Raw genomic sequence first — 25,872 nt, 5'->3', positions numbered from 1 at the left:
CTTTTACAAAGGTGCGTTAGGGCCTTAATTCGCAGAATAGTGTGCTAGACCTTAATGCCAGCATTTTAGATGAATGAAAACCAGGTCTACTTTTGAGCTTAGTTTGGGCTTCAAGTAGATCTGAGTTCTTTGGACGGAACTTAGGCACTGTTTGGACGTCCTTAATGTGATCTGCTAAATAGCTCTCTGGGTTTTTATTTTTGCTTTATTAAGCTCAAAATACATTTAATAAGGCACCACATAAACAGGGCACATGAAAACAGATATATTACATGCAAAACCTTCTTTTTGTGGACAAACAGCAATGCTATTTGCTAATTAGAGGAAAAGATCCATTAAGTGAAGCAAAGCACATGAAAAACACAGCTTTATGTTACTTGATAAGAAGCTACCCTTTTTTTCTGATTAAACAGTGCTTCAATCAGCTCATTCTTGAAAACAAAGAAAGCACATGAAAAAAATATTTAGATTTCAAACATAACTTCATTTGCAAAAGGATAAAAACAGATACAGACCTTATCATGGCTTCTACTTCATTGCAGATGGAGGTGTGCAGCTGCACAATACTGACCTCATTGTGAGATCATCAAGGTGCACCTGCAAGATAGAATGCCATAATTAAAATATGTGCTGGAATTTGAACCTATAACCCCTGGAAGATAGGAACAGGGCTTTGAGCTGCAGCAGCTTCCACTAATATCTTTCTTCCTCACATCTGATATGATAGCTTAGGGATCTGGCAAGCTATGATCTTGGGTATTTTCACCTTTACGTGGCTAGGATCACTAAGCTGTCATGGTAGTTACCCCCACAGCCAAAAGGAAGCAGGTGTGGCTCACCAGGTAAAAACCCTGTGCTTATCTTCCAGAGGTCATGGGTTTAAATGCCAGCACACATTTTAATTGTGGCATTCTTCCTTGCAGGTGCACCTTGATGATCTCACAATGAGGTCAGTATTGTGCAGCTGCACACCTCCATTTGCAATGAAATAGAAGCCATGCTAAGGTTGTATCGGGGTGTTTTTTTTTCCCAGTTTTTAAGCTTTTGCAAATGAAGTTATGTATGCAATCTTTATATTTTTTCATGTGCTTTCTTTGCTTTCAAGAATGAGCTGATTGGAGCACTGTTTAGTCAGAAAAAAAGGGTAGCTTTTTAGCAAGAAACATAAAGCTGTGTTTTTTTCATATGCTCTGCTTCAGTTAATAGATCTTTTCGTCTAATTAGCAAATAGCATTGCTGTTTGTCCACAAAAATAGAAGGTTTTGCATGCAATATATCTTTTAATGTTCCCTGTTTATATGGCGCCTTATTAAATGTATTTTGAACTTAATAAAGCAAAAAAAAAAACCCAGAGAGCTATTTAGTGATTATATTAAGGGCGTCCAAACTGTGCCTAAGTTCCGTCCATAGAACTCAAGTCTATCTGAAGCCCAAACTATGCTCAAAAGTAGACCTTTACAATGCCTATAGGACCTAGTTTTACAATTGCTATGCAGCTTGCTAGCTCACTGTGTTGCAAACTGGTTAAACCTACAGCCTTCTACCCTAATGTTGCTGGCTGAAATCCCAGTCACTCTCTCTGATGGAACAAAAATAAATAAAAGCATTAAACAGATCCGACTCCCAGTATCACAATTATAATGAAAAACACTATAAAATCGCCATTCTAATAACATCAATAATAATAAAATATTATAACATTAAGGATATTGGATGTTTAACTCTCACCTAAAACCTGATTGTCTAAAGGACGCCTACAAATTTAGACATCTAAATAGTGCTGAGCGCCTCTGAGTGCGATTCTACAAAGGACGCCTATCGTAGACGTCTAAACGACGCCTAACTTTAGATGCGTTTTGCAGAATCAGGGCCTGAATGCTGATCTGTCATGTAATAAGGAATGAGTCTAGAAAGCAAATACTAGCAAGAACAGCTGCAAGCCTAAGATATCTTGTTTTCCTAGTTGCTGCTACTAGAATGGATTATGTTGCTATGTGAACTTAGAATGATTTCCACCACTGAGACATAAAAAAGACCCCTCAGAGCTTATCTATAATCTCATACTTTTATTAATTAGGTTATAGTTATTGACATCTATGACAACTCTGGCTGATTTTATGTAGCATTGTTATTGCATTATTTTTATTCTGGTTAAAGTTTTGTTTCTTGTTGATTTTGAATGTAACTTTGTGATCAGCCTATAGTGATTCTGAGTAAATTTATAAAATTATGTTTGCTAAGCTGCATGAGGCCTTTAGTTTAGTTTTCAGAATCCCTGATGGGGTTTTTTTCTTTAATTTTCCAAAGAAAAGAAAGGGTATATCTACATACTAGCATAGTAAATGTAATAAACGCCTGCTTGATTCATCCCATCTAACAAGGTGGCCAGGGTTGTATTCCACTTATAATAAACATGGGCATACTCTATTGCTCTCTACTAATTCCAGGGCACAGGCCGTAGAAGACTGCCTAGTACTGGTCCAAATCCACTCCAGCCTTGATTCTGATTTTTCTTTGCCATTTATAGGGCCTAGAGCAGGGATCTCAAAGTCCCTCCTTGAGGGCCGCAATCCAGTCGGGTTTTCAGGATTTCCCCAATGAATATGCATTGAAAGCAGTGCATGCACATGGATCTCATGCATATTCACTGGGGAAATCCTGAAAACCCGACTGGATTGCGGCCCTCAAGGAGGGACTTTGAGACCCCTGGCCTAGAGCATAGAAGTCTGTCCTACAGAGGGGATGATCATTCAAGAACAAGAGGCAAGTTCTCCCATTGTCTATCATGCTGTTTGTCACCCAGTGGAACTGCAACCCTGCCCTTGGCGGTTTCCCATCCATTTTTCTGTATATTAAACATATATCGTTAAAAAGAAGGATAAGTTTTTGTCTCAGATTAGAAGGAAAAATTCTGTTGACGAAACTGTAGCTTGTTTAGTGCCCTACCCAACCCAAGCCTATGTATTTCACAATAGTTTCAGAAATATCCATCAAATAGAACTGCTTTGTGAATATCATTGCTTCTTTGGATTTGCTAGTATTTGGCCCTGTATCGCTTGTCAAACAGACTATTAGGGGCCTAATAATATTGGTAATAAAGCACTACCCATCAGATTTCGTTGCTTAATCAACAGGCTACATGTATGTATGTATTTATTCTCATTTTATATGGACATTTTCAAATTGTGTTCCTAATGATCAGTAAACAACTTAAACTCCACACATATTATAAGAACATTTTTTTGTTTTATTCTCTTTTGGTGGGTACAAAAACCACAATTTTTTTTACCCAGAGCAAGATTATAAATAATAATTTGAAACATGAGTAACCCGTAGTCTCTTCTGACTCTATACAGCAGACTGATGTCACACGCTAACTTTTTTGTGTTTAATTAGACAGATGTGGAACACTGAATGACGTAACAAAGTGAATGTAACAACAAACAAGGGGATGGTCAGCAACTTTTATAAAAAAAAAAAAAAAAGTCTCTTAATTTTTTAACAGTAAATGGTATTTTATACCAATTATTGCAATGAATTGTTCCCTAAGATGGTTAAAAAAGAATTGAGTTGTCCTCTACCGAATTTACATAAGTTAAAAAGCAAGCATGTTTTATATTTCTCTTTTTTGTTTTGTAAAGAAAATGTAAATAATTTCTTTATTTTTCACAGAATTTACATGTTTTAATATTTTTATATCACAGTTTTTTTTCTAGAGATTTCCACAACTGGATATTCGTCCACTGAATATATGGATGCTCTTGAGACACAGGTTAGCAGGTTCACTGACTTCTATAGCTATTTCCCCCTCGTCATTAAGACAGAAACCAAATGCAGTTCTTTCTTTGCAGGTATGTCACAGTTTAATGCACCAATTGTCAAGCCTTATAGGCTTAAATCCCTTTCAATTTGTTGCTGTTGACAGACTCTCCCTCATCCCTCCCCCCAAAAAAAACCTAAATTCTGAAATTTCCTGATATAAAATCTGAGTTTTGGGTTTCTGAGCTGGGCTCATGCACACGTTGCTTCTGCTGAGGTCTGGTGCATTCGGAAGGACTTCCCGTTCTCAGCCAATTTGATAGCTTCTTTAATGACACTCCCATGTCATGAGTCACACTCTGTGCTGTATTTCCGTCTGTCACCAACACTGTTCAATTAAGGCACTCAGTAAGTTTTTTGGTTTTTATGGTAGGTCCGATGCAATGACAGCCAGTCCTGAACTTTGTCTGATTCCGGTTCCAGTGTGTATGGCCTTCGGGCAGTCTGGGGTCAAAACGCGGCCATTTTCTCCTACACTGCCTGTGATGGATAGTCTGGCTTTGTTTCGTATGGCTTCAGAAAAGGTTAACTAAGAAGAAAAGACAACAACGACAATATTACAACATTTCAATTTAACACTGAACCTGGCACACAAAAACACCAAAATATTGATCAGTAGACATCTGCATTTGTTCCATGTTGTTGTTTTTTTTTATTTTAAAAAAGGCATATATGCATATATAAATCTTATGCACATATAAATCTGAGAAAATATTGTGAAAGTCACAATATTGGTTAAAATGTAGATACATTACATTTAAACTTGAACCAACTCAAACTAAATTCTTAGAACTCAGAACATTTAGCTCCTTTTTAAATTGTAAATCCTTCAGCAATTATTTATAGACTTTGATATAAAAAAAACTCACTACATGCTTGAAGCACAACGGGGGAATTTTTCTAGTTGCCTATACTAGTGAAAAATAGATACCTACATACTACTCCATGGAGTTTAGCAGGATTTTATAAAAGTAAATATAACCACGTATTTTTAACATTGAAAATTATCCCAGGAATAGTGCCCACATTCATTTATAACTGATCCCATGTGTGGACACACATTCTTAGTAAAAGTATGTACATGGTTCCAAACCCACCTCCAAAAATGCCCCCTACACATTTACCCATGGATTCTGTCTAGGACGCTCAATTTTGGGCACAGATTGCAGATCCATGCACAAAATAATTGGCTGTAACAAACAATGGGATCCTTTTACTAAGGCGTGCTTGCCGATTTAGTGCACGCTAAATGCTAACATAAGAACATAAGAATTGCCGCTGCTGGGTCAGACCAGTGCCCAGCAGTCCGCTCACGCGGCGGCCCTTAGGTTAAAGACCAATGCCCTAACTGAGACTAGCCTTACCATAGACTATAATGGGCACGTTAGCGTTTAGCACGCGCTATTTAACGCTCTCTAAAACGGCTAGCACGCCTTAGTAAAAGGATCCAAATATGTTAACAAGCACTGGACAATAATTAGGAGTTATATGTGGATCTGCTCTATACCCCGATTCTAGAATATAGGTACCTAAATTTCATAGCACACAAATACAAATGGTGTGTGGCCCTGGGAGAGTCGGTGGCATTCCCAGAAACTAGGTGTGGTGTTATAGAAAATGTTTATTCAGTGCTTGATATACTTCTCTATCTGTGCAACAGGTCACAGTGGTTAATGCAATATGAGTAGGCTATCAGGTACTCTTAAGTATTTACTCTGTCTGTCCTTGGAGGGGGTTCAAAATCTAACTATGGCACCTGGAGCAATGGAAAGTAAAGTGACGCCCAAGGTCACAGGGAGTAGTGCTGGGATCAAAGCCACAACCTCAGGGTGTTGAGGCAGCAGCTCTGACCCACTAGACTAGTGTGCTACTCCTGCATTAATGCACCTAACTACCATTAGTCAGGCACAAGCATTTATACCCAGCTTTGGCAGGTATAAATGCTAGGGCCCAAAGTTAGGTGTGCAATGTACCTCAAGCTGGTCTAATATAATAAAATGACAGACCGCGCATGCACACTAAAAAAACATGTTCCCTGATCCGTTGCGAAAACACGAGTGCGCATGCACGGGTTTTACGTCACCACCTGCTCGCTTAATACGTCACAGCCTCCCTGCTCTACACAAGCCCGACTGTAGCCAGACGACGATCTCCATTCCTCCTGCCGCCGCCGATCTCCGTTCCTTCTTTGCCACCCACCCCCTTCTCTTCCCCACAGCCTCCCTGCTCTCCACAAGCTGGACCGCAGCCAGACGATGATCTCCGTTCCTCCTGCCGCCGCCGATCTCCGTTCCTCCTTTGACACCCACCCCCTTCTCTTCCTGCGGGCCCGAATGGCGATTCCAGCACCGTGTGCATCAGTCTTCACACGCTGCTTCGGGCCCTTCTACTGCCCTGATTTGCTCTGCCGCGTCTCTGATGATGTCATCAGGGACGTGCCAGAGTAAATCATGGCAGTAGAAGGACCCGAAGCAGCGTGTGGAGATTGATGCAAGCGCTGCTGTAATCACCACGTTTGTAGTCCGGACCGTGGGAAGGGAAAGGGGGGGGGTAGAGGAAACGCTAATGCTGCTGCACAGGGAACTGGGGGGGGGAGGGAAATGGAGGGGGAGGGAATGCTGCTTTGGACAGACAGACAGAGAGAGGAAGGGAAACACAAAGAAAATAAGAAAGACACAGGGCCAGGTGCACAGGGAACTGGTGTGGGGGGAGGGAAATGGAGGTGGATGGAATGCTGCTTTGGACAGACAGACAGAGGGAGAAAGAAGAAAGACACAGGGGCAGGGAGATACACAGAAAGACAGACAGGAAAAGGGGGACAGGGACACAGACAGACAGAAAGGACAGCGGGAGCCGCGTCAGGAGGGGTGCGGGATGCGGCAGTGGGAACTTTTCCAATGGGTGCAACTGGGCGGCTGTCGGGAACCTCTGATCAGGGACAGAGCAAGGTAAGAGTATCATAGGGATAAGAAAGAGGAGGGGGGATAAAAAAGGAAGGGATGCCTACTGCTGGACAGGGGGAGAAGGAAAGAGATGCTGATGGACAGGGGGGGTGAAGAAAAAGGAACAGAGGACAGCCAAGGAAAAATAAAGGCAGAAAGAAAGAAAGCGGCTAAGGAGAGAGAGAGAAAGAAATAAAGACAGACACACACACATATGTTCTAGCACCCGTTAATGTAACAGGCTTAAAGACTAGTATTCTATAAGGGCCATTCCACATACAGCACCCTTTACAAAATAGTAGCTTAGCACGGCTTATCTTTTATAATTGAGGAGGAGGATATGGCAAAGTGAAGAGAAACTCAAATTAGAAGCATTACAATTGGGAATGAACTTAACAGCATAGTCCCCTTTATCCTTATTGCTGTTCTATATTAACTAAACCTTCCCAGCTGCCAATTTCTTCAAATCCAGAAAGGCTCGTAACTGTTCAGGTGCAAAAAAGATGTATCAAAGTCACAACAAAAAGAGAAGACCCAAATTTCCCACAGGAGAAAAAGGACAAGCCAAACAAAAGAAACTGCAGAAATACAATGTTCTTGACGCTTCTTTTATTCAGTAAAATCCTTTAAAATACAATTTGTCATTGGAGGACCTAACACTGTTTCTCCTGTGCTCAGGTTTTGTGCCTCTCTGGCAGGTTTCAGCTTGGTTTGCCAAGTCCTTCATGTCCTTCCACATTTGCAAAAGGTTGCGTATTTAATATCTTGGATCCCTGAGGAAGGCATGTTTTGCCGAAACACGGCCCGTGTCGGGTCCTCCAATGACAAATGTGGACATTGTATTTTAAAGGATTTTACTGAATAAAAGAAGCGTCAAGAACATTGGAGTTCCACAGTTTCTTTTGTTGGAAAAAAAAAGACATATTTCACGCCTAGGTATTTTACCATACATTTACAATGATAAGCCAAAAGAAACATGGCCCCCAGAGTTACCGTCTCAGTTCTCATTGTTAGAAACAATTTTCTCCGCTCCTGTGTTTTTCTTGTGACGTCAGGGAAAATCCAAACTTTTTTGAGGATTTAAATTATTTAATTATAATATTGTAATCACATCATATGTCTTATTGTAGTAATAATTGAGAGGAGGATGGGAGAAAATGATTGTTTTATGTATTACTTGTGTAGTTAATAGTGCGTTTTATGCAGTATTTTATGTTCAATTAATTGTATTGCACTGTCAAAGTTTGAAAATCAATAAAGATTGAAAAAAAAAAAACCCAAACTTTTTTTTCTATGTAACAAACTTTGAGAGTTACAAAAATACAATCTTAATACTGTGTTGACATCTTGTTCAAAGACAAAAGATCCTAATAAAGTAGCTCTCTCTCTAACATCAGATAATGTGGTTTCAAGCAAATCGGTAACATTTAATGGTTCTCTTGTATTTAAGCTCAATTCTTCTACTTTTAGGGTAGCTCCTACTTTTTTCTTCATAGGTAAATAATATATTTGATTCAAAGGCGGAATATGTTCAGGGGATAACTTTCATACCTCAACCAAATATTTTTTCAACATTTCTATAGGTTTTCCAGAGATTTGGGAAAATTCAAAAGGCGGATATTCAGTCTGTGATTGTTTTATAAATGCTCAATATTCCTGTTAAGCAAGATTTTATCCCTAACCATTCCATTTGTTAAAGCCTGAAGACCTTCCACATTTTCGCTTTTTTAGTTCTGAGGTAAATTCTTCTTTAGTATTTTTTAATGATTTCCCTAGACCATCAACTGTACCATCAACTGCAAGAGTCGTGACTTCCTGGGAAGACCTGGCAACCGAAGTGTTTAGCCTCTCGAGAGTCTTCCAAATGTTCTTGAGCGTCACCACCGTAGGTCTCGTTAGCTCAGAGCCAGCTCCCAGATCTTGCTCCCCTCGAATTCTCATGGCTTCAGCCCCTTGAATCGGGGTTTCCCCTGTGAGAGAGACTACACGGGGGCTCTCCTGACTGAGCCACAAATGGAGCAGTGTGTGGCAGTGGAACAGCCTCTGGAGAGGAGAAGGAAACCTCCAAATCCAAGTCTTCGGCCATGCTTCCTGCCGAAGACAACTTGGACTGCCCTCCAGTTACACCACGGGGATTCACAGTGGTGGCGGCGAACTCCAGAATGATTAGTTGAGCAGGGGTAGATGTACTCACCGCAGAGGGGTTGGGTCAGACGCTACCCTTTCACTTTGAATGCAGCATAGCAAGGCAATTCAAAAGGTAAATGTTCCACTTTTCTGGAGATCAGTGTTGGAGACACTGGCACCATGCTGTCACCATCTTGTACCCTCCCCTTTACCATGCTTTGTTAACTATATTTTGCCATCTTTGTCAATGTTTGCCATGCTATCGTTTACCATACCATATCTGAGAATGCAGCACAGTGGTTAGAACTGCAACCTCAGCACCCTGACGCTGTGGGTGCAAACCCACGCTGCTCTTTGTGACCCTGGGCAAGTCACTTAATCCCCCTTTGCCCCAGGTACATTAGATAGATTGTGATTCTGCAAGTACAGACAGGGGGAAATGCTTGAGCACCTGAATAAATTCATGTAAACTGTTCTGAGCTCCCCTGGGATAATAGTATAGGAAATTGAATAAATAAATGTAACTGTAACCCAGCTCTGCCCAAACTGCACATTCAGGAACTCCTGTGTGCACCTACAAAATACCTGTTTCCATATGTAAAACATGTTTTACACACAGTGTCAGCTTTAGAAAGTTGTCCCCTAAACCAGTGCTCCCCAATCCAGTTCTAGTCGCATTGGGTTTTCAGGATACCCACAATAAATATGCATGACAGAGATTTGCATGCACCACCTCCTTGGTATGCAAATCTATCTCATGCATATTCATTGCGGATATCCTGAAAAATTGATGGGACTGCATGTGTCTAAAAAGCTGGTTTGTGAAGCACTGCCCTAAACAACCAGCTAGTAATCTGTCTGACCCAGCTGTGAAAACAAAATTACTTTGACCTTGAAAGCTAGTTGAAAAATCAAACAAAACGTGGATGTTAAATGTTACTTTTTTTGATAGCAGACATTTTCTGGCAGCAGCAGATTTGTTGGTTTTTATCTAATAAAGCCGGTTAATGTTGAGAGGTATAGTTAGATACAATATGTTTTGATAAACCACTCTTTGTAAGATCAACCATTTTAATATGAGCTTTTTAAAGATCTTCTTCCATTAAGGAAAATAAGCAGCGGTGGCAATTCTATAAATTGGCGCCAAAGTCTAATGCCATTTGCTTAGTGCCAGTTCTATGGTGGCATCAAGATTCCATTATAGTATACTGATTTATAATAGCATTGGCACACCCATGTTTAGTTGTGCCCTCTTATGCCATATTAATGGTAGGCATAAGTTGGCGCACCTAGGTGTGTCACATGACCCACATACTGAGCGATATTCAAAATTATTTACATGGGCAGAGTAGCTCCTGTCTGCTTAAATTGCCTGGGGCCACCTAACCCCTGATATTCATTGGCATTAAGCTGGATAGTGCCACTGACCGGCTCCAGAAAAACTGGGCAGGTCAGGGGCAGTACATGGAATGACACTGGGGGCTATGCAGGTATGTACTGGCAATGTTCAGTGCTGGCATCCAGCTAGCTAAGCGGGTGAATTTAGGGGCACAAATAGCTAGGACCCACATAGAAAAATATCAGTTTTCTTCCCAACCCACTGCTTAAGAGTGAAGATCCTCTACTTCTAATGCCGTCATAAGATAGGTCCCTTCAGGTCTACTTGAGGTTCCTGGTGGTCCAGTGAGGGCATTGTGGGCAGGAGCAAAGCCCACTTACTCCTGCCTCTAGTGGCAGCAAATCTAAAATGGCTGCCATGACCTCTTGCAGCAGCCTCATGGTACCATTCTGGATTCATAATGAGGCTGCCATATGAGATTATGGCAACCCTTTTGTATTTACTGCCACTAGAGGCAGGAGTAAGTGGGCTTTGCTGCTGCCCTCGACACTCGTGCTGGACCACCAGGGACTGCAGGTAGGCCCAGTGGGCTATTCTGAGTCAGAGATGGAAGGTAGGGATGGAAGGGTAAGGATCTGCTGGGGGGATGATGGGTTGGTAGGGGGTCTGTGTGTCCATGGGGGAAGAAAGACTATCTTATTTGAGTCTCAGCTGAATACTGGCTGGGACCACATAAGCTCCACCTGACAGCCCCACTGAATTTATTGCTGGCGCCCACAAATTGTCTGGCCCTGAATATCTGGATCTAATTTAGCATGGTTAGCATTTAAAAATCTGCTGATTGCTGCCAGCTGAATTTCAGAGGGATAGTTTGCAGTAATCTATAAACTATGTTTGTACTTGGGAGACACACCCATGATCCACCTATGAGTAGGCATTATAGCACTTAAGTGCTAATTTATAGAATAGTGCTGTACTTAACATCAGTTAATGGTACCTTTGACATTCCTAAGTGAAGCCCACTTCTAGGTACCATTTTATAGAATTACTCCCAGTATTGGAACATTAATGCCTTCCAAGTTTCCCATGAAACCTCATGGCACTATAGCCCAACAGAAGCAAGTTCCAAATGAGCTTGAACTTAAAAGAGCAAAAGGAAACTGGAGGGCCATAAAAGCTCATTTAGTAGAAGCATATTTATTCTCTCACTATTGGTGACTTTCTGTCATGGTTGCACAGAATGTTATTTAAGGAAATGGAGAGAGCCGATCAAATCGCAGCTAATTCTTAGTTTAGTGCTCGTTCAGAATGCAGGACTTCTATCCCAGCATTCTGTGCCCTATCGGGTTCATACTCTAATTAGGACTGTGGCTGTCAGGGAAATAGATTCCTAGCTTGAATGGCATGTTAAGGGTTAAGAACGGTTAGCTTTCCTTAAGTTCCTAAAACAGGTTGTTATTGCTAGAATAAATCATCTGCTTTAGTGTTATTATAAACCTGTTAAAATGGGCTAAATACTCAAAAAGACCTAATAAAAAATACATGGGGGAATTGGTTAAATGTATTCAGTTTGCAAACATTACTTACACCATGCCAGTAAATCTCTGCTGAAATGCACTTGATATCAATATCAGAAGACAAATTTCATTTGCAACACATCTGATTTTGAGCTGTAAACCAATGCAATGCTCAAAGGCATGGGAAAAGAATAAATTGTATGGATTTAAAAAAAAAAAAAGTAAATTAAATGTGACTTTGTATCCAACCTCCCTAAAACTTTGGCCTTCTTTTACTAAGCTGCGCTAGAGGATTCTAACATGGCCTGGGGCGCTAAATGTTCTGACTCTCGTAGGAATTCTGTGAATGTCGGAGCAGCGTTGGAGCATTTAGTGCTCCAGGCCATGGTAGATACCTCTACCGTGGCTTAGTAAAAAGGGGGGGGGGAGGGGTTTGTTTGTTCCTCTTTCAATTCTATTTAAATATATTCTGGTTATTTTTCCTACAAAAATTCTAGAAAAAGACTTCCAAATACATAATAATTGATTAAAAAGCTCTCTTGCCTTTCCTTGGAAAGACCGTATTCTCAGGTAGCTGCTATATTTCAACTGACTAAGTAATGTTTCTTTTTAAAAGACTTAGAAAAAATCTTTCAAAAACACATTGCAATGCAGATGTCTATTAGCAACAGATACTGTACTGAACATCTGCAGCCAATAAGAAAAGGAAAATAAATAAAGTGCCCACTATTCACTGAATTTCTCCAAAATATCAAGCTCTGTGTAGCAGCAAGCATCAGCACTTGACAGACAGGTCACAACACTTCATTACACAATGCGCCACCCACTCACTGTAGTAGGCCCTAAGTCCTACCCCTAAATTTTAACACTTTCGGTTCCATATACGTTGTAACCTTCTCTATAAGTTGCTAAATTCTGGGTATTCTGCGAGGAAGTTGGGTTAAAATTCTGTGCACTCTTTGCCACCTTCATTCGCTTTGCCTCTGCCCTGGACTTGTAACAGAACTCTATCAAAGCCACCAGCATTGCCAAGCCCAGGCCTCCAACCAGTATGTAGAAGACTCCGGCAACGTTACTCAAACTCAAGGCACTGGTCTTGTCCTGGGGAAAGAGAACCACAAAGTCAGCTCTTAAAAATTTACAGCTAAGGATCAAAATTATAGACCGCAAGGAAAATAAGCTCCAATAGCACAGTATAGCTTTACATTTAGCACAATTTATGAATGCATGTATCACAGGCTTTGGAATGTCTTATTTGTATTCAACACAGAAAAGATTATTTAAAATGTGTGAAAATGTTAAATGTTTCTGGTAAAGTAGTGTTCTATTTTATCTTTTACTTGCAAAAATATGTACAGTATTGCTGTTAACTAAATTGAAAGCTGCATTTGCTAATTTAACCTATTTTGGTGTGTGGTAACTGTAAGGTAGAATGGATTTGATTTGCACCGATTAGGGTGCTTATAATTTTAGTGTATTGTAGGGACCAATCAATATATAAATAACTTTTTTTGGTTTACTCTGAATTAGTTATCTTGACACATGCAGTTTATCTATTTTGGTAATTGTTTAACCAGTTTTATTAGAAAAATTAAAATGATTGTTGTGATTATGCACTCGATTGACTTGGTTTGAACTTGCTCAGGTTTTTTAACAGTGCACAGTTGTACCCTCTGGTTTACTAAAAGGAAGGAGTAACCTAGTGGTTAGAGCTTCAACCTCAACAATCTGAGGCTGTGAGTTCAAACCCCGCACTGCTCCCTGTGACCCTGGGCAAGTCACATAATCCTCCACTGCCCCAGATACATTACCGTATTTTCACTCATATACCGCGCACCCATGTAAAACGCGCACACGGGTATAGCGCGCGGGAAACTAATTTATGTAAAGAAATTTTTATATACTGCGCACACCCGTATACCGCGCATGCCGCCCCGACTCTCCCATCACCGCCCGACTCTCCTTTCGTCCGCCCCGACTCTCCTTTCGCATGCTCCGACTCTCCTCTCCCCCTTGAAGTCCTGTCCCCACCCTGAAAGCCTGATGCCCCCCCGACGTCTGATTCAACCCCCCGCAGGACCGCTCGCAACCCCCACCCCGAAGGACCGCTCGCACTTGCACCCCCACCCCGAAGGACCGCTCGCACCCCCACAGCCTCCCCACCTCCCCATCATGGAGAAGCTGCCTACCGTTGTCCTGCTGCTTCCTCTGCCGGCGGTCGTGCCCCTTCTCTGAGCCCTGCGTCTGTGCTGCTTCCTCTTCCGGCGGTCCCGCCCTTTCTCTGATGTCAGAGAAAGGGCGGGACCACCGGAAGAGGAAGCAGCGCAGACGCAGGGCTCAGAGAAGGGGCGGGACCGCCGGCAGAGGAAGTAGCAGGACAACGGTAGGCAGCTTCTCCATGATGGGGAGGTGGGGAGGCTATGGGGGTGCGAGCGGTCCTTCGGGGTGCGGGTGCGGGTGCGAGTGCAAGCGGTCCTTCGGGGTGGGGGTGCGAGCGGTCCTGCAGGGTGAATCAGACGTCGGGGGGGGGGGAACTATGTAAAAAAAAATGTGTACAATGCGCTCACGAATATAACGCGCATGGTTATACTCGGGTTGTAAAATCGTGTATAACGCACGCGTTATATGCGTGAAAATAGGGTAATTGTGAGCCCACTGTGACAGATAGGGAAAATGGTTGACAATTGGAATGAGCTTCCAGTGCAGGTGATCGAGGCCAGCAGCGTGTCAGATTTTAAAAACAGATGGGATGCCCAGGTCGGATCTCTAGGACGGTAGAGTTAAGGGGATGGGTCATCGGAGCATGATATCTCAAAGGGTAGCTAGGAGGGAGGGTCCAATAGAGTGGGCAGACTTGATGGGCCTTGGCCCTTTTCTGCCGTCACTTTTCTATGTTTTTATGTTTCTAAATGTAAACTGCTTAGATTAACTTGATAGGCAGTATATAAATACCTAATAAAATAATTTTTTTAAAAGAGGCCTACCCTGAACAATCTATTTTACACAAATTACTTGCTGATTACTGCAAGATGCATTGTTGTATTGGTTAAGAGTAATTCCACAGATGCCTGTATTTAACTGGACTTTTCTAGGAAGGAGTGTCTCCTACCTGGACAAGTCCCACTGACTCTGGACAAGCCCTGCTGACTGGTTCTTGAACAGATTTTCAGCTGCACTTATACTATTGCTGTGCTCAGACCGTTTTGGTAGCGCTCCGACTTTTATCAGTATTTTGGATGCTCTCAAGCGTTTCTATCTTTTGTGGTTTAATAAGAACGGACCCCAGAAGAAGATTGGTGTCAGGTCCATACCACAATTTTGATACTGTGTACTACTTGGATTTCTCAAGTATATACACCGTTTTAAATTGTGAATACTTTTTTTTTTTTTTTAACAATAATCTGTTTACTAAGATCATCGTTACCACAGTATTTGTTTTGTTTTTTTTGGTTGTCTCTTTTCTAATGTGGAACCATTTGGGGAATTTTTCTTGTTTGCCTGTGTTATGGGTTGGTCATAATTACACTGCAGAAAAATGCAATTGTATATCATTTTTCTTTTACTCATTTTTTTAGCAAGTTATTTTATAAAGAATTGTAACTGATGTGTTTTTTTTTTAAATTTAGATATGCCAGTTTATCAATAGAGTAATTTAGAGTATTCAATCGATTGAAGCTATATTCTTTGTTTTAAATTATACAAGATAACCAATAGTGCGTGTTTCACCATCAATGGTTGCGCTTAACAAAATTAAAGCCACTGATTTTAAATTTCTAAATTCCTCATGTTGTTGTACACAGGAAATCTTTCCAAACTACTGTACATTTGCATTAGAGAATGACACAGGGACAAATTTTTTCCCGTCCTCCTGGGAACTCATTTTCCTATCCCGTCCTGGCGAGTTTTTTCCTGTCCCTGCCCCATTCCTGCAAGCTCTGTCTTCATCTGCACAACCCTCAAACACTTTAAAATCATAAGTGTTGAAAGCTTGTACGGTTAAGGCAGAGCTTACAGGAATGGGACAGGGACAGGGACAGCGACAAAACTCACAGGGACGGGACAGGGAAATTGAGTTCCTGCGGGGACGGGGGACAAACTTGTCCCCGTGCCATTCTCTAATTTGCATGTACCACGCAGAAAGTGACCTGACTTGATTTTATTGAATGCACCACCAAAGTTAACATCTTTTACGATGTTTTAGTTTATTAAATAACCGTGCGCAGTTTTGCTGCCAAATATTGTGGCCCTTATGGAAATGTAGTTCATGTTTAATTAAAAGCTGTGTTGGTGTTCAAATGGTTTTAATTAAAGAAACACCATGTTCTCTAAAACGGACATTCTAGTCCAGGGGTCTCAAAGTCCCTCCTTGAGGGCCGCAATCCAGTCGGGTTTTCAGGATTTCCCCAATGAATATGCATAAGATCTATGTGCATGGCACTGCTTTCAATGCATAGTCATAGGGGAAATCCTGAAAACCCGACTGGATTGCGGCCCTCAAGGAGGGACTTTGAGATCCCTGTTCTAGTACTATATAAAAAAGAGATGAAAGAGCAAATGTTTAGCCAGAAGCAAGCCGATTATACTGTATAAATGCATATTTCTCATGTAACTCTCTGTTGTTGTTTTGTACAAGATCTCATGAAATTGTTAAAAGTAACTATCTGGAATTTCTATTGCTTGCAAGTTGGATAAAAGCACTATGGTAGATAGATTTAAATTGCAGAAAATGACACATTTTCTTTTAATAAAACTAATTTTTAAATATACATTCTTATCAATATTCTGAAAGCTGACTTTTTATTATCTCCAAATAGTTTCTTTCATTACTCCCTTTACTGCTTTGTAAACACAACAGTAGCTCCCATACTGCAGTGACTGACCTTACTTCCAGAGTCCTTGGGTCCACATTCACCTTTATCGTACCACCATTTGTTTTTCAGCTTGTCTAAGACGCCTGCCTCACTGAGTTTCAAAACGGCAAGGTTTACAGGAGTTCTTCACGTGGAAAATAACATAAATAACATTATATATGTTATTTTATGTTATTCAAGTAAAACGACATAGAATCGCATTGCAAAGTGACGGAGCAGAGGCCACAGTGGATGCTGTCATGTAGGCCCAAGGTTCAGTATAGACATATGACTGGGGCCTGCTCCATCGCTTTAGGTAACAGGCACATACTGCTGGGGTCCATTTTTTAATAAATGGTATGCAATTACTGTGAACCCAAAACTATTGGCCAAATGACAAGAAAAATATGCATTCCTCTGGCGTCTAGAACATTTGGAACCAGTTGGAAGCAAGCACCAGATTTCAATCCTACAAGCTTTTGTTGTGTTACTAACATGAACATGTCCTACAAAACAGTTACTTAAAGTACTCACAGTCTAAATGTCCGCAGTTTTATTGTTTTCCTTTTTTTTTATTTACCGTTCACATGTATCCGAGAGCTCACCTGTTACGTAAAGTCTCAAACACATTTTCACAGTCATTCATTCATTATTACCTGAGAAAGAAGATACACTCTGGAGATGAGGAAGAAAATCTGAAGCTTAGTGTTAATTTAGAGGTAAACATGACTTTTGTAGATAACTTTTATCACTGGCATTCTGCTGAAATAATAAAGACTGATTGAAAGAAAACTACAGTACCTCATTTGCACAATTTTGACCTACATAATCAAAGTTAGTACATGCTTAAATCTATATAAGCTCCGTGGGTTGGCATATTACAGCTAATATTAGATGTGAACATTGCACATGCAGTGAAGGTCGGGAATGGGCCAGTTGTATCCTTTTGTAACATTTTACTTTTTAAAAATCATCTAAAATGAATTAGACACCATTTAAAATCGTCCTTTACTTCACAATTGGCTAAGTGGGCACATATCAATCCAAATGGCCATACCAAATGTTGTAGTTTATATAGAGACAATGACTGCATAATCCTTATTCAACGTTCTGCACTGAATGAGTTAAAAAAGACTTTGGGGCAAATTCTATAAATGGCGTCCCAATTGTAGATGGCGGTAGGTGTCCTACCGCTGTCTAACCAGCCAATTGGGATGCATGGTTTTTTTTAAAAAAAAACCTCCCAAGGCAGGCCGCCTACATTGGAGGCACCTCCAGGAGCCTAGGGAAGCGCACAAGCCTGCCTAAGCTCGCTTAAGGCTAAGCGTGGTTTGGCCTGGAAGTAGCCTTAGGCAAACCTAGGCGGCCATATGCATCTCCCTAGGCCAGCGGGAGAGGCGTACAACATAGGCCAGCAAAATGCTGGCCTACATTGTAAGTAGACACGGCCGCTGAGCTTATTGCAGCAAGGGATCTCCCTGCCGCAATAAGTATAGCGGCCGCAATCATGGCTGTCCATCTCCCCCCCGAACAAGCGCAACAGGAGGGATGCACAGTCCCTCCTGCCCGGCACCCCCATCCCCACCCCCTAATGATCGCAGCAGGAGGGAAGCCCAGTGACCTCCTGGCCGGTACCCCATCCCCTATCGATCGTGACAGGAGGGATACCCAATCCCTCCTGCCTGATACCCCCACCCCCTAACAATCACAGCAGGAACCCCCCGGACCTCCTCTAACCTTGGTTTGATGGCCGGTTGGCTGGGTCCTCCATCCGTCCAGCAGGCCTACCTTCATCTGAATGGCAGGCCTTCCTGGTGCATTGTGGGATGCACTAGGGAAGAGCCTAAGGCCTGATTGGCCCAGTTGTCTAAGGCCCCTCCTATGGGTGGGGCCTTAGGCCTGAGCCAATCAAACCTTAGACCCCTCCCCGGTGCATCCCACAATGCACCTGAAAGGGGCAGGTCCGCCATTCAGACAAAGGCAGGCCTGCCGGAAGCACAGAGGACCCGGCCATCAAACCAAGGTTAGAGGGGGTCCGGGGGGTGTCGGTAGCAGGGGGTCTGGGTGGGGTACGGGGGTGTGGGATGGGTGATCTACCGAGGGGGATGGGCTACAGCAGGAGGGATTGGGCATCCCTCCTGCTACGATCATTAGGGGATGGGGGTGCAGGGCAGGAGGGATTGGGCATGATTGTTTGGGGGGGGGACGGGCAGCTGCTATACCTATCGTAGCAGAGAGATCCCTTGCTGCAATAAGCTCAGCGGCAACCCGATTCTCTAACTGCCATCTGTAACATGAACGTTGGTTAGAGAATCAGGTTCTTTTTTAGACGGGCTTAGGTGCGATTCTGTATAGGACGCCCGTGTGCTCTGAGACCGGGTATCCTATACAGCATCCGGGCCTTTGAGTCCTGTTTAAAATGTAAAAAATATCTTAGAAGAACTATAAAACTAACTCAAAAATGCTTTCTAATTCACTTGAAGGGAAAATGCTAAATGAAGACCATGCTGTCTATTTGTTAATGGCAGAGAAGAAGGGATCTGTAGGATGCAGAAATGGTGCAACAGAGAGAAAACAGACAGAATGTGAGTGAGGTCATGTTGAGTTGGATAGCAAGCAAATGAATGAATTTTATTTTACTTATTGTTACTGGTAGATCCATTTGTAATGTCATCAGTCTGGGAAGCTGATAAATAATTTTATATACAATATTGTACACTTCTTCCTCCGTATTTGCTGTGATGGGGGATTAACAGAACTGCAAATACAGAAAAACCACAAATAGCTTTTTCCATATGTTATTCGCTGTTTTCTATTAAAAACCATCATGGATATGGCAAAACCGCGAATAACATGGCGGAAGACCTGGCCTGTTCCTGAAGGAGAGGCAAAACACGGTGAAGAAAGTGCTGGGAATCAGCGATTTTCTCTGTAAACACTTGGAATCAGCGATTTCTCTATGCAAGCTGATGTAATTTGGGGGGAGGAGCCAGCAAGCTAAAATCCGTGAATAATGGAAACCGCGAATGCTGAAACCGCGAATACAGAGGGAGAAGTGTAACATGTATTTGTATTAAAAGGAGTTGAGGCCAGTGACCAATGTGTTCAATTCAATCATTAATCTAATCTAATCTAGTCTTCGATTTATATACTGGGTCATCTCCCAACAGAGCTCGACTCGGTTTACAAGTAATTAAAGACCAGCAAAAAGCAAGCAAGAGCACAGGAAAAAGTAAGTATTGTTGGGCAATCAATTTGTTTAATCTTTAGGTAAACTGTTCAAGTATTGTATAAATAATAAGGTTTTTAGGACTTTACAAAATTGTTGTAACTGACCTTTTAATCTGACAGAATCAGGAAGCCCATTCCACATTTCTACCAATTTATAAGCGAAAGATTGACTGAGTTTCCCATCTGATTTAATTCCTCTGAAGGAAGGAAACAGTAATTTGTATTAGAGAATGACACGGTGACAAAATTCATCACCGTTCCCGTCCCCCGAATAACCGCGGGAAACCATCTTCATGTCATTCTTTAAGGAGAGAGGGAAGAATCAGAGTATGAATGGCCACAACCACTGACCCGCAAGCTTTGCTTTGAAGAATGCTGGTGTAGAAGGACTGAGGTTGAGAATGACAGTCTCTGGTATCCAGAGCAGATATTGTGATGTCATAATGCCTCATTCCACCAGTGCCTAAGAACCATCACATCAGTGATGTCACAATGGCTTCATTATCCCTGGCTCACATAAGCACAGCCAATGACCCGCAAGCTTTGCTTTGAAGAATGCTGGTGTAGAAGGACTGAGGTTGAAATAGACACTAGAAAATGACATGAGATTATTTCCCGCGGTTATCCGCGGGGACGGGAACGGTGATGAATTTTGTCACCGTGTCATTCTCTAATTTGTATCTCTGTGTATTCCTCAAATTGCAAGATCTAAGGGTATTCCAGTATAAAGGGACCAAAGGACCAAATATTCCATAGAGAAGCTTAAAAATGACGCAGACACATTTAAAGTGGATCCTAAAACGAATTGGGAGCCAATGAAGCTTTCTCGACAGAGGGGAGTACTTTCTCTTCCTGAAGATGAGTTTAGCTGCTGTATTCTGTATTAAATGAAGTCTTCTCAAACTACCCTGTTTGATACCTAAATATATAGAATTACAATAATCCAACTGGGCAAGTACAATAGACTGTTCCAGTACAGTAAGCACTTTTCAATGTGCTATATATGTTATTAATGAGACAAAGGGCCAATAGCACCAAGTACCAACCTACTTGAAATGGCTTTGCAAATGCAGGATTGGAATGACTGTAATTAACCAAACATGTTGGAACTGAAAAACAAACCAAAACACCATGCTTTTTTGGCAGGTAGAAGTCAATGTGCCTGACCTGGAAATGTAAAGAAAGCAGAGTCTGTGTAATCAATGGATATCATTTTGCAGTAAAATTTCCACAATAGCAGAAGGTGTGCGCCGAGCGGGTAAAGTGTGAACCTGAGATTCTGCATCGGGCATATGGAGAGAATGCAAGATCCAAAGCAAGGTTTGGGGATCTTGAAATTAGACAGCTCTTTTTCTAGTCATTTCTACTGTGCATAATCTTTTATTTGCCAAAGAAGTTCAGAGTAGGAGAACTTGAGCACTTCAAGCGCACACTCGGGAAAATTTTGGTTACCAACATGTGAGGTAGTCTCGGCTTTTAGCTGATAAGAAGGATGCAATTATTATTAGCGTTGCTGCTAGCACTATATCAACTACTGTAATATGTTACTCGTACCAAATAAACTTGGCAGCATGCGGGATTCTGGACCTAGCAGTACTCAAGGCTTTTAGTCTACTGTCGACATCAGTAACCAGCTACTGTAATTAATTACCTTATTAAGAGCTTTCAGTGGTAGGAAATTAAAACATGATGGCAGTAATTGAGCAGGTAGCTCGGGATGTAATTTAATGTTTTAAAACATATATAAACCATTTCCCCCCACCCCTCCCCTTTTACAAAGGTACGCTAAGCTTTTTAGCACACGCTAAATATTAGTGCGTGCTAAACACGCACTAAACGCTAATGTGTGCATGTTATCCTATGGATGCATTAGTGGTTAGCGCACGTGTTGATTTAGCATGCACTAAATCCACGCTAAAACGCGTAGCGCACCTTTGTAAAAGAGGGCCTTTGTTTCTAAACTTGTAATTTCTGTGCTCGACAAATACTGCAAATTTAAGAAAGACCAGGTAAGGTTACGGCTTTCTAAAGTTATTTTAACTTGAAATATTTGTACACGTACAGTTTATTGAGGAATTAGAACATGCATGTAATCAATTAAGTAGTTGGTTACTGGTCCTGATCACAGTGATTAATTATGACGTCAATTAAGAATATTATCTAAGTAGCCTAATTGGTAATCGATTGCACCATCTAAAGTAATCACCATAATATCGATCACCAGAGGAAATGATGGAGACAGACAAAACAATTGTGGTATACGTTTAAATAAAAAAAACAAAAAAAGCTTACAAACTCAGGAATAGTATTTTGAGTTTTTCACATCAGGATCTACACCAAGGTTCTAAAGAACTTGGCAAGTGTGGAGTACAAATCAGATGCAAATATTTTTGCTTTGACAGTAATTGCACACTTCTGTAGCGTGGAACCTCTTTTCAGGGTGTGCTGGCAACACTGAGAGTGGACATAAATTTTCCAAGGCAGGCACCCCCCCAGCAGATGCACCAGTTACATCACATACTGTTTACCCGCTTTGGTGACATTGAGGCTAACCTTGGAGTCACCTCCCCCGCTGCCACATTCTCCTTTGTCGTACCACCATTTGTTTTTCAATTTGTCCAAGAGGCCTTGTTCATTCAGTTTTAATACTGCCAGGTTAACAGCATTTCTTGAAACGATAAAACATATCTTGTAAGAAACTGCACAGCTTTCAAGGTGTTAGAAGGAAAGAGGATGGAAACTCTCAGAATCTTGCTCCACATGCTAAATAAACCTCTCACTTGTATGGTACCAAATAAAACAAAAACCCTCCATTGAAAACCTGGGCGATTTTCTTACATTTCATATACAAAAAAAAATGTTTTCAACACAATTGGCTTTGTTTTCATTGCTATTTGTCATCTAAATAATTGTTATGTAGGTAATTGATTGCAAAGCTGCAGTAGTGATTCTCCTGTGGCAAACGCACCAAAGCCCTTTCAGTTCCTATGGGCTTCAGTGCATTTATCATGGGAGAATCAGTGCTGCGGCTTTGTAAAACAGGCCCTAGGGGTACATTCAGATCATAATGCATATTTGAATTGTGACATCATAGAAATGGCTAGCCTTTTTTTTCCATTTGCAATCTGATTTGAACCAATGTGATAAAGGGCAGACTCTAAGTTGCTATATTACCACCACCCCCTTTAATAAAGCTGCGTTAGGCTTTTTTTATCACCTTTTGAGGCGGTATTAGCTCCAACGCTCATAAGATTTCTATGAACATCGAAGCTAATACCACCATGGTCGGCAATAAAAAAAGCCTAATGCGGTTTCGTAAAAAGTGGTGGTGGTGGTGTTGGTATAATACCGACTTTTCGTCTCCACCCAATGCTGTCCTATGCAAACTGGTTCTGGAATTTTCTTCCATTCAGACCTTGCTCTTCATTATTTCCAATAGTGGAACAGCATACTACTTTTAGGAATTGTTTGCATATTAAACAAAACAAAAATACAAATTGAATTATAGTGGCCCGGCCATACGCTACACAAATTCTATTGTGGAACCGGTTGCCACGTCATTTGAGATTATGTAGGGAGTTAAAAGCTATTAAAAAGGAATTGAAAACTTATTTGTACGAGCGTTTTTTTTTCTAGAGCAAAATACTGTAAAATATTCCTTTTTGACTGAAATGGCTTTGTGAGATTTTGTATTTGAAATTTTAGAAGAGGGAATGATGATGTAGGGTTACTCGTTGCCCTTTGTTTCGTTGTGAAGATTATGTGAAATATTCTGTGTTTGTTTTATTGTAATCCGCCTAGGTTGTAGGCGGAAAAGAAAATTTTTAAAAAATAAATAAATATTGTGGGTCTACATAAATGGCCATATTGACCATATTCACTACACGTGATGCCTACCATGCCACATAGAAGACTTATCCCCCTCTTTTACTAAGGTGCGCTAACTGATTTGAGCGCGCTAATAAAATTAGCGCATGCTAAACGCTGATGTGCCCATAGACTAACATGCACGCGTTAGCGTTTTCGATTAGCGCACGCTAATCAGTTAGCGCATCCTAGGGCTCCTTTTTCTAAGCTGCGCTAGCATTAGCGTGCACTTAGCACGCGGTACAATGCTGCGCACGCTAGATGCTAACGCCTCCATAGAGCTGGCATTAGTTTTTCCACGTAGCGCGTGGGTTAGTGCGCGCTAATCTTCAGCACGTGCTGAAAACGCTACTGCAGCTTAGTAAAAGGAGCCCTTAGTAAAAGAGGGCCTTGGTGACTCTGAAAACATTTCTCCTGATCTAGCTGAACGCTTCAAGCAAGGCAAGCTTCTAAAATGACTGACTTGGTTAGAAACAACTTCTTAAATAAAGATAACTTTCAGCAAACTGTTCAGTTTATGACCTTATGATTTTTCTCTTTGTTACAAATTGTTATTTTAAAATTATAGATCCTTCTCAGCCTTCTAATCAATTATCCTTTAAATGAAAGGATGCTAATGCAATGAATGCCTAAGCTCTCTGGGATATAAGGGATGCTCGAGTCTAGATTAAGGATATCCAAATAAGCCAAACGCTTCACTATATGGATCTAAGAGTTGATATTTCAATCAAGCTCATACAGCAAATTCCTTAATTAACTCTTGAAAATCTTCCTAAATAAATTTCTTAATCTTCTTCAGGATCTCAGCGATGCTACCCCTTTGCGATTTAAACTTCATTGATCGCTAGAGTTTTACGCATCTTATCTTCACTGATCCTACTTTCAGTAGCTTACAATCCAGTACTTTCTAAATAAATATTACATTTATATTTTCAATATTTCATGAATTTGAATATATTTCAAAAGAGTTTGATGCTTAGCTTTTGCCGAGTAGGGGAACCATTGATAGGCATATCAGGATATGCATAAGAAACCCAGAAAATCTAGGAGCCACAGGATGGCACAGCTGCATCACAAGCAATACCTTTTTTAAGCAGACACTGAAGATATTTTTACAAGAATGCAAATTATTAGATGGACTTGCTCATTCCAGTTCATTCTGATCAGTCACATAGTAAGGGAATTTAAGTTAATCTGTCTAGTTTCATGCTGGACACATGCTGAACATGCATGGACAACTATATCCATGTTTTAAAGATCTACCAATTAGAGAATGACACGGGGGAAAAAATTTGTCCCCTTCTCCGACCCCGTGAGCTCCATTCCCGTCCCTGCGAGCTCCATCCATGTCCCCGCAAGCTTAGTCCCCGTCCCCGTGAGATCCGTCCCTGTCCCCACAAACCATCTGATCCCATCCACCCATTTCCGTTTTCTCCCCACTCTCTCTCAAAATAGCTGGTTTTTAAATTGGCACTAACCGATTATTTTCAGTGGCACTGACTGGTTAAATGCCACTGAAAATTAGTGGTCAGCCCCGAACAGGTGACTTAACTGGTCTGGAGCCATTTATATCTAGTTAAATTGCTTTGAATATCGACTCTTAAGTTTGTACCTAAGGCAATGGAAAGTTGGATAACCAACCTAGATCACAACGAACCATGGTGGGATTCGAACTCTGAATTCCCTGGTTAGCCCACCACTCTTATTATTAGGCAGCTCCTAAACCAAATTGCAAAAGCCTGGTCAGATAACCAGTGTAACAGCTTCTAAATACTCCATTTTCTGTGCCGTGCACAGAAAATGTATGTAAATGCACTTGCAATGGTGAGTTTCAGGAGATTTCACGTGGGTGCAAATGAGTCGAACAGCATAAAAGCAGTGTTTGAAAACTGCTCCTTAAATATGGTTAAGAGTGGACACACCCCATATAGTTTACCTGCACCAGAAAGGAAGGGGGCTGGGAGTCTGCTCTAAACTGAAGTGGGCATGAGAATATTTCTGAAGTCCCGAAGCAACCATTTTTATGTTCCTGCTTTGGCAAGTTACCCGCGGCTACCCATAGGTAAAAGTTACCGAGTCATTCTCTACTACCAATGATAGCATACCAAATAGGGAAAACAATTGGAGAATATTTTTTAAGACAAAGATACAAGAAAAGAGAAACTACACATCAGATATCC

At 41.3% G+C, this 25,872-nt stretch overlaps 1 protein-coding gene across 4 annotated transcripts in view; it reads right to left on the bottom strand.

The window, feature by feature from the left end:
• Positions 1-3,546: 3,546 nt before the first annotated feature.
• Positions 3,547-25,872, bottom strand: part of GRIA4 (glutamate ionotropic receptor AMPA type subunit 4) — a 402,801-nt gene continuing 380,475 nt past the window's right edge. Inside the window, exons 14-16 of one of the 4 annotated variants that reach the window (XM_033949867.1) lie at positions 22,379-22,493; positions 12,711-12,845; positions 3,547-4,348 (exon numbers count right to left, since the gene is read on the bottom strand). In XM_033949867.1, the coding sequence (XP_033805758.1) occupies positions 4,184-4,348; positions 12,711-12,845; positions 22,379-22,493 (415 nt within the window). In that variant the 3' untranslated portion in view covers positions 3,547-4,183. Of the gene's footprint in view, positions 4,349-12,597; positions 12,846-16,624; positions 16,740-22,378; positions 22,494-25,872 lie in introns of those variants that run through there. The other 3 variants (XM_033949862.1, XM_033949863.1, XM_033949865.1) reach the window with 3 other exon arrangements.

Source organism: Geotrypetes seraphini, chromosome 6, assembly GCF_902459505.1.
Source record: "Geotrypetes seraphini chromosome 6, aGeoSer1.1, whole genome shotgun sequence".
Lineage (NCBI taxonomy): Eukaryota > Metazoa > Chordata > Amphibia > Gymnophiona > Dermophiidae > Geotrypetes > Geotrypetes seraphini.
This window is presented reverse-complemented; position numbering and strand designations above follow the sequence as displayed.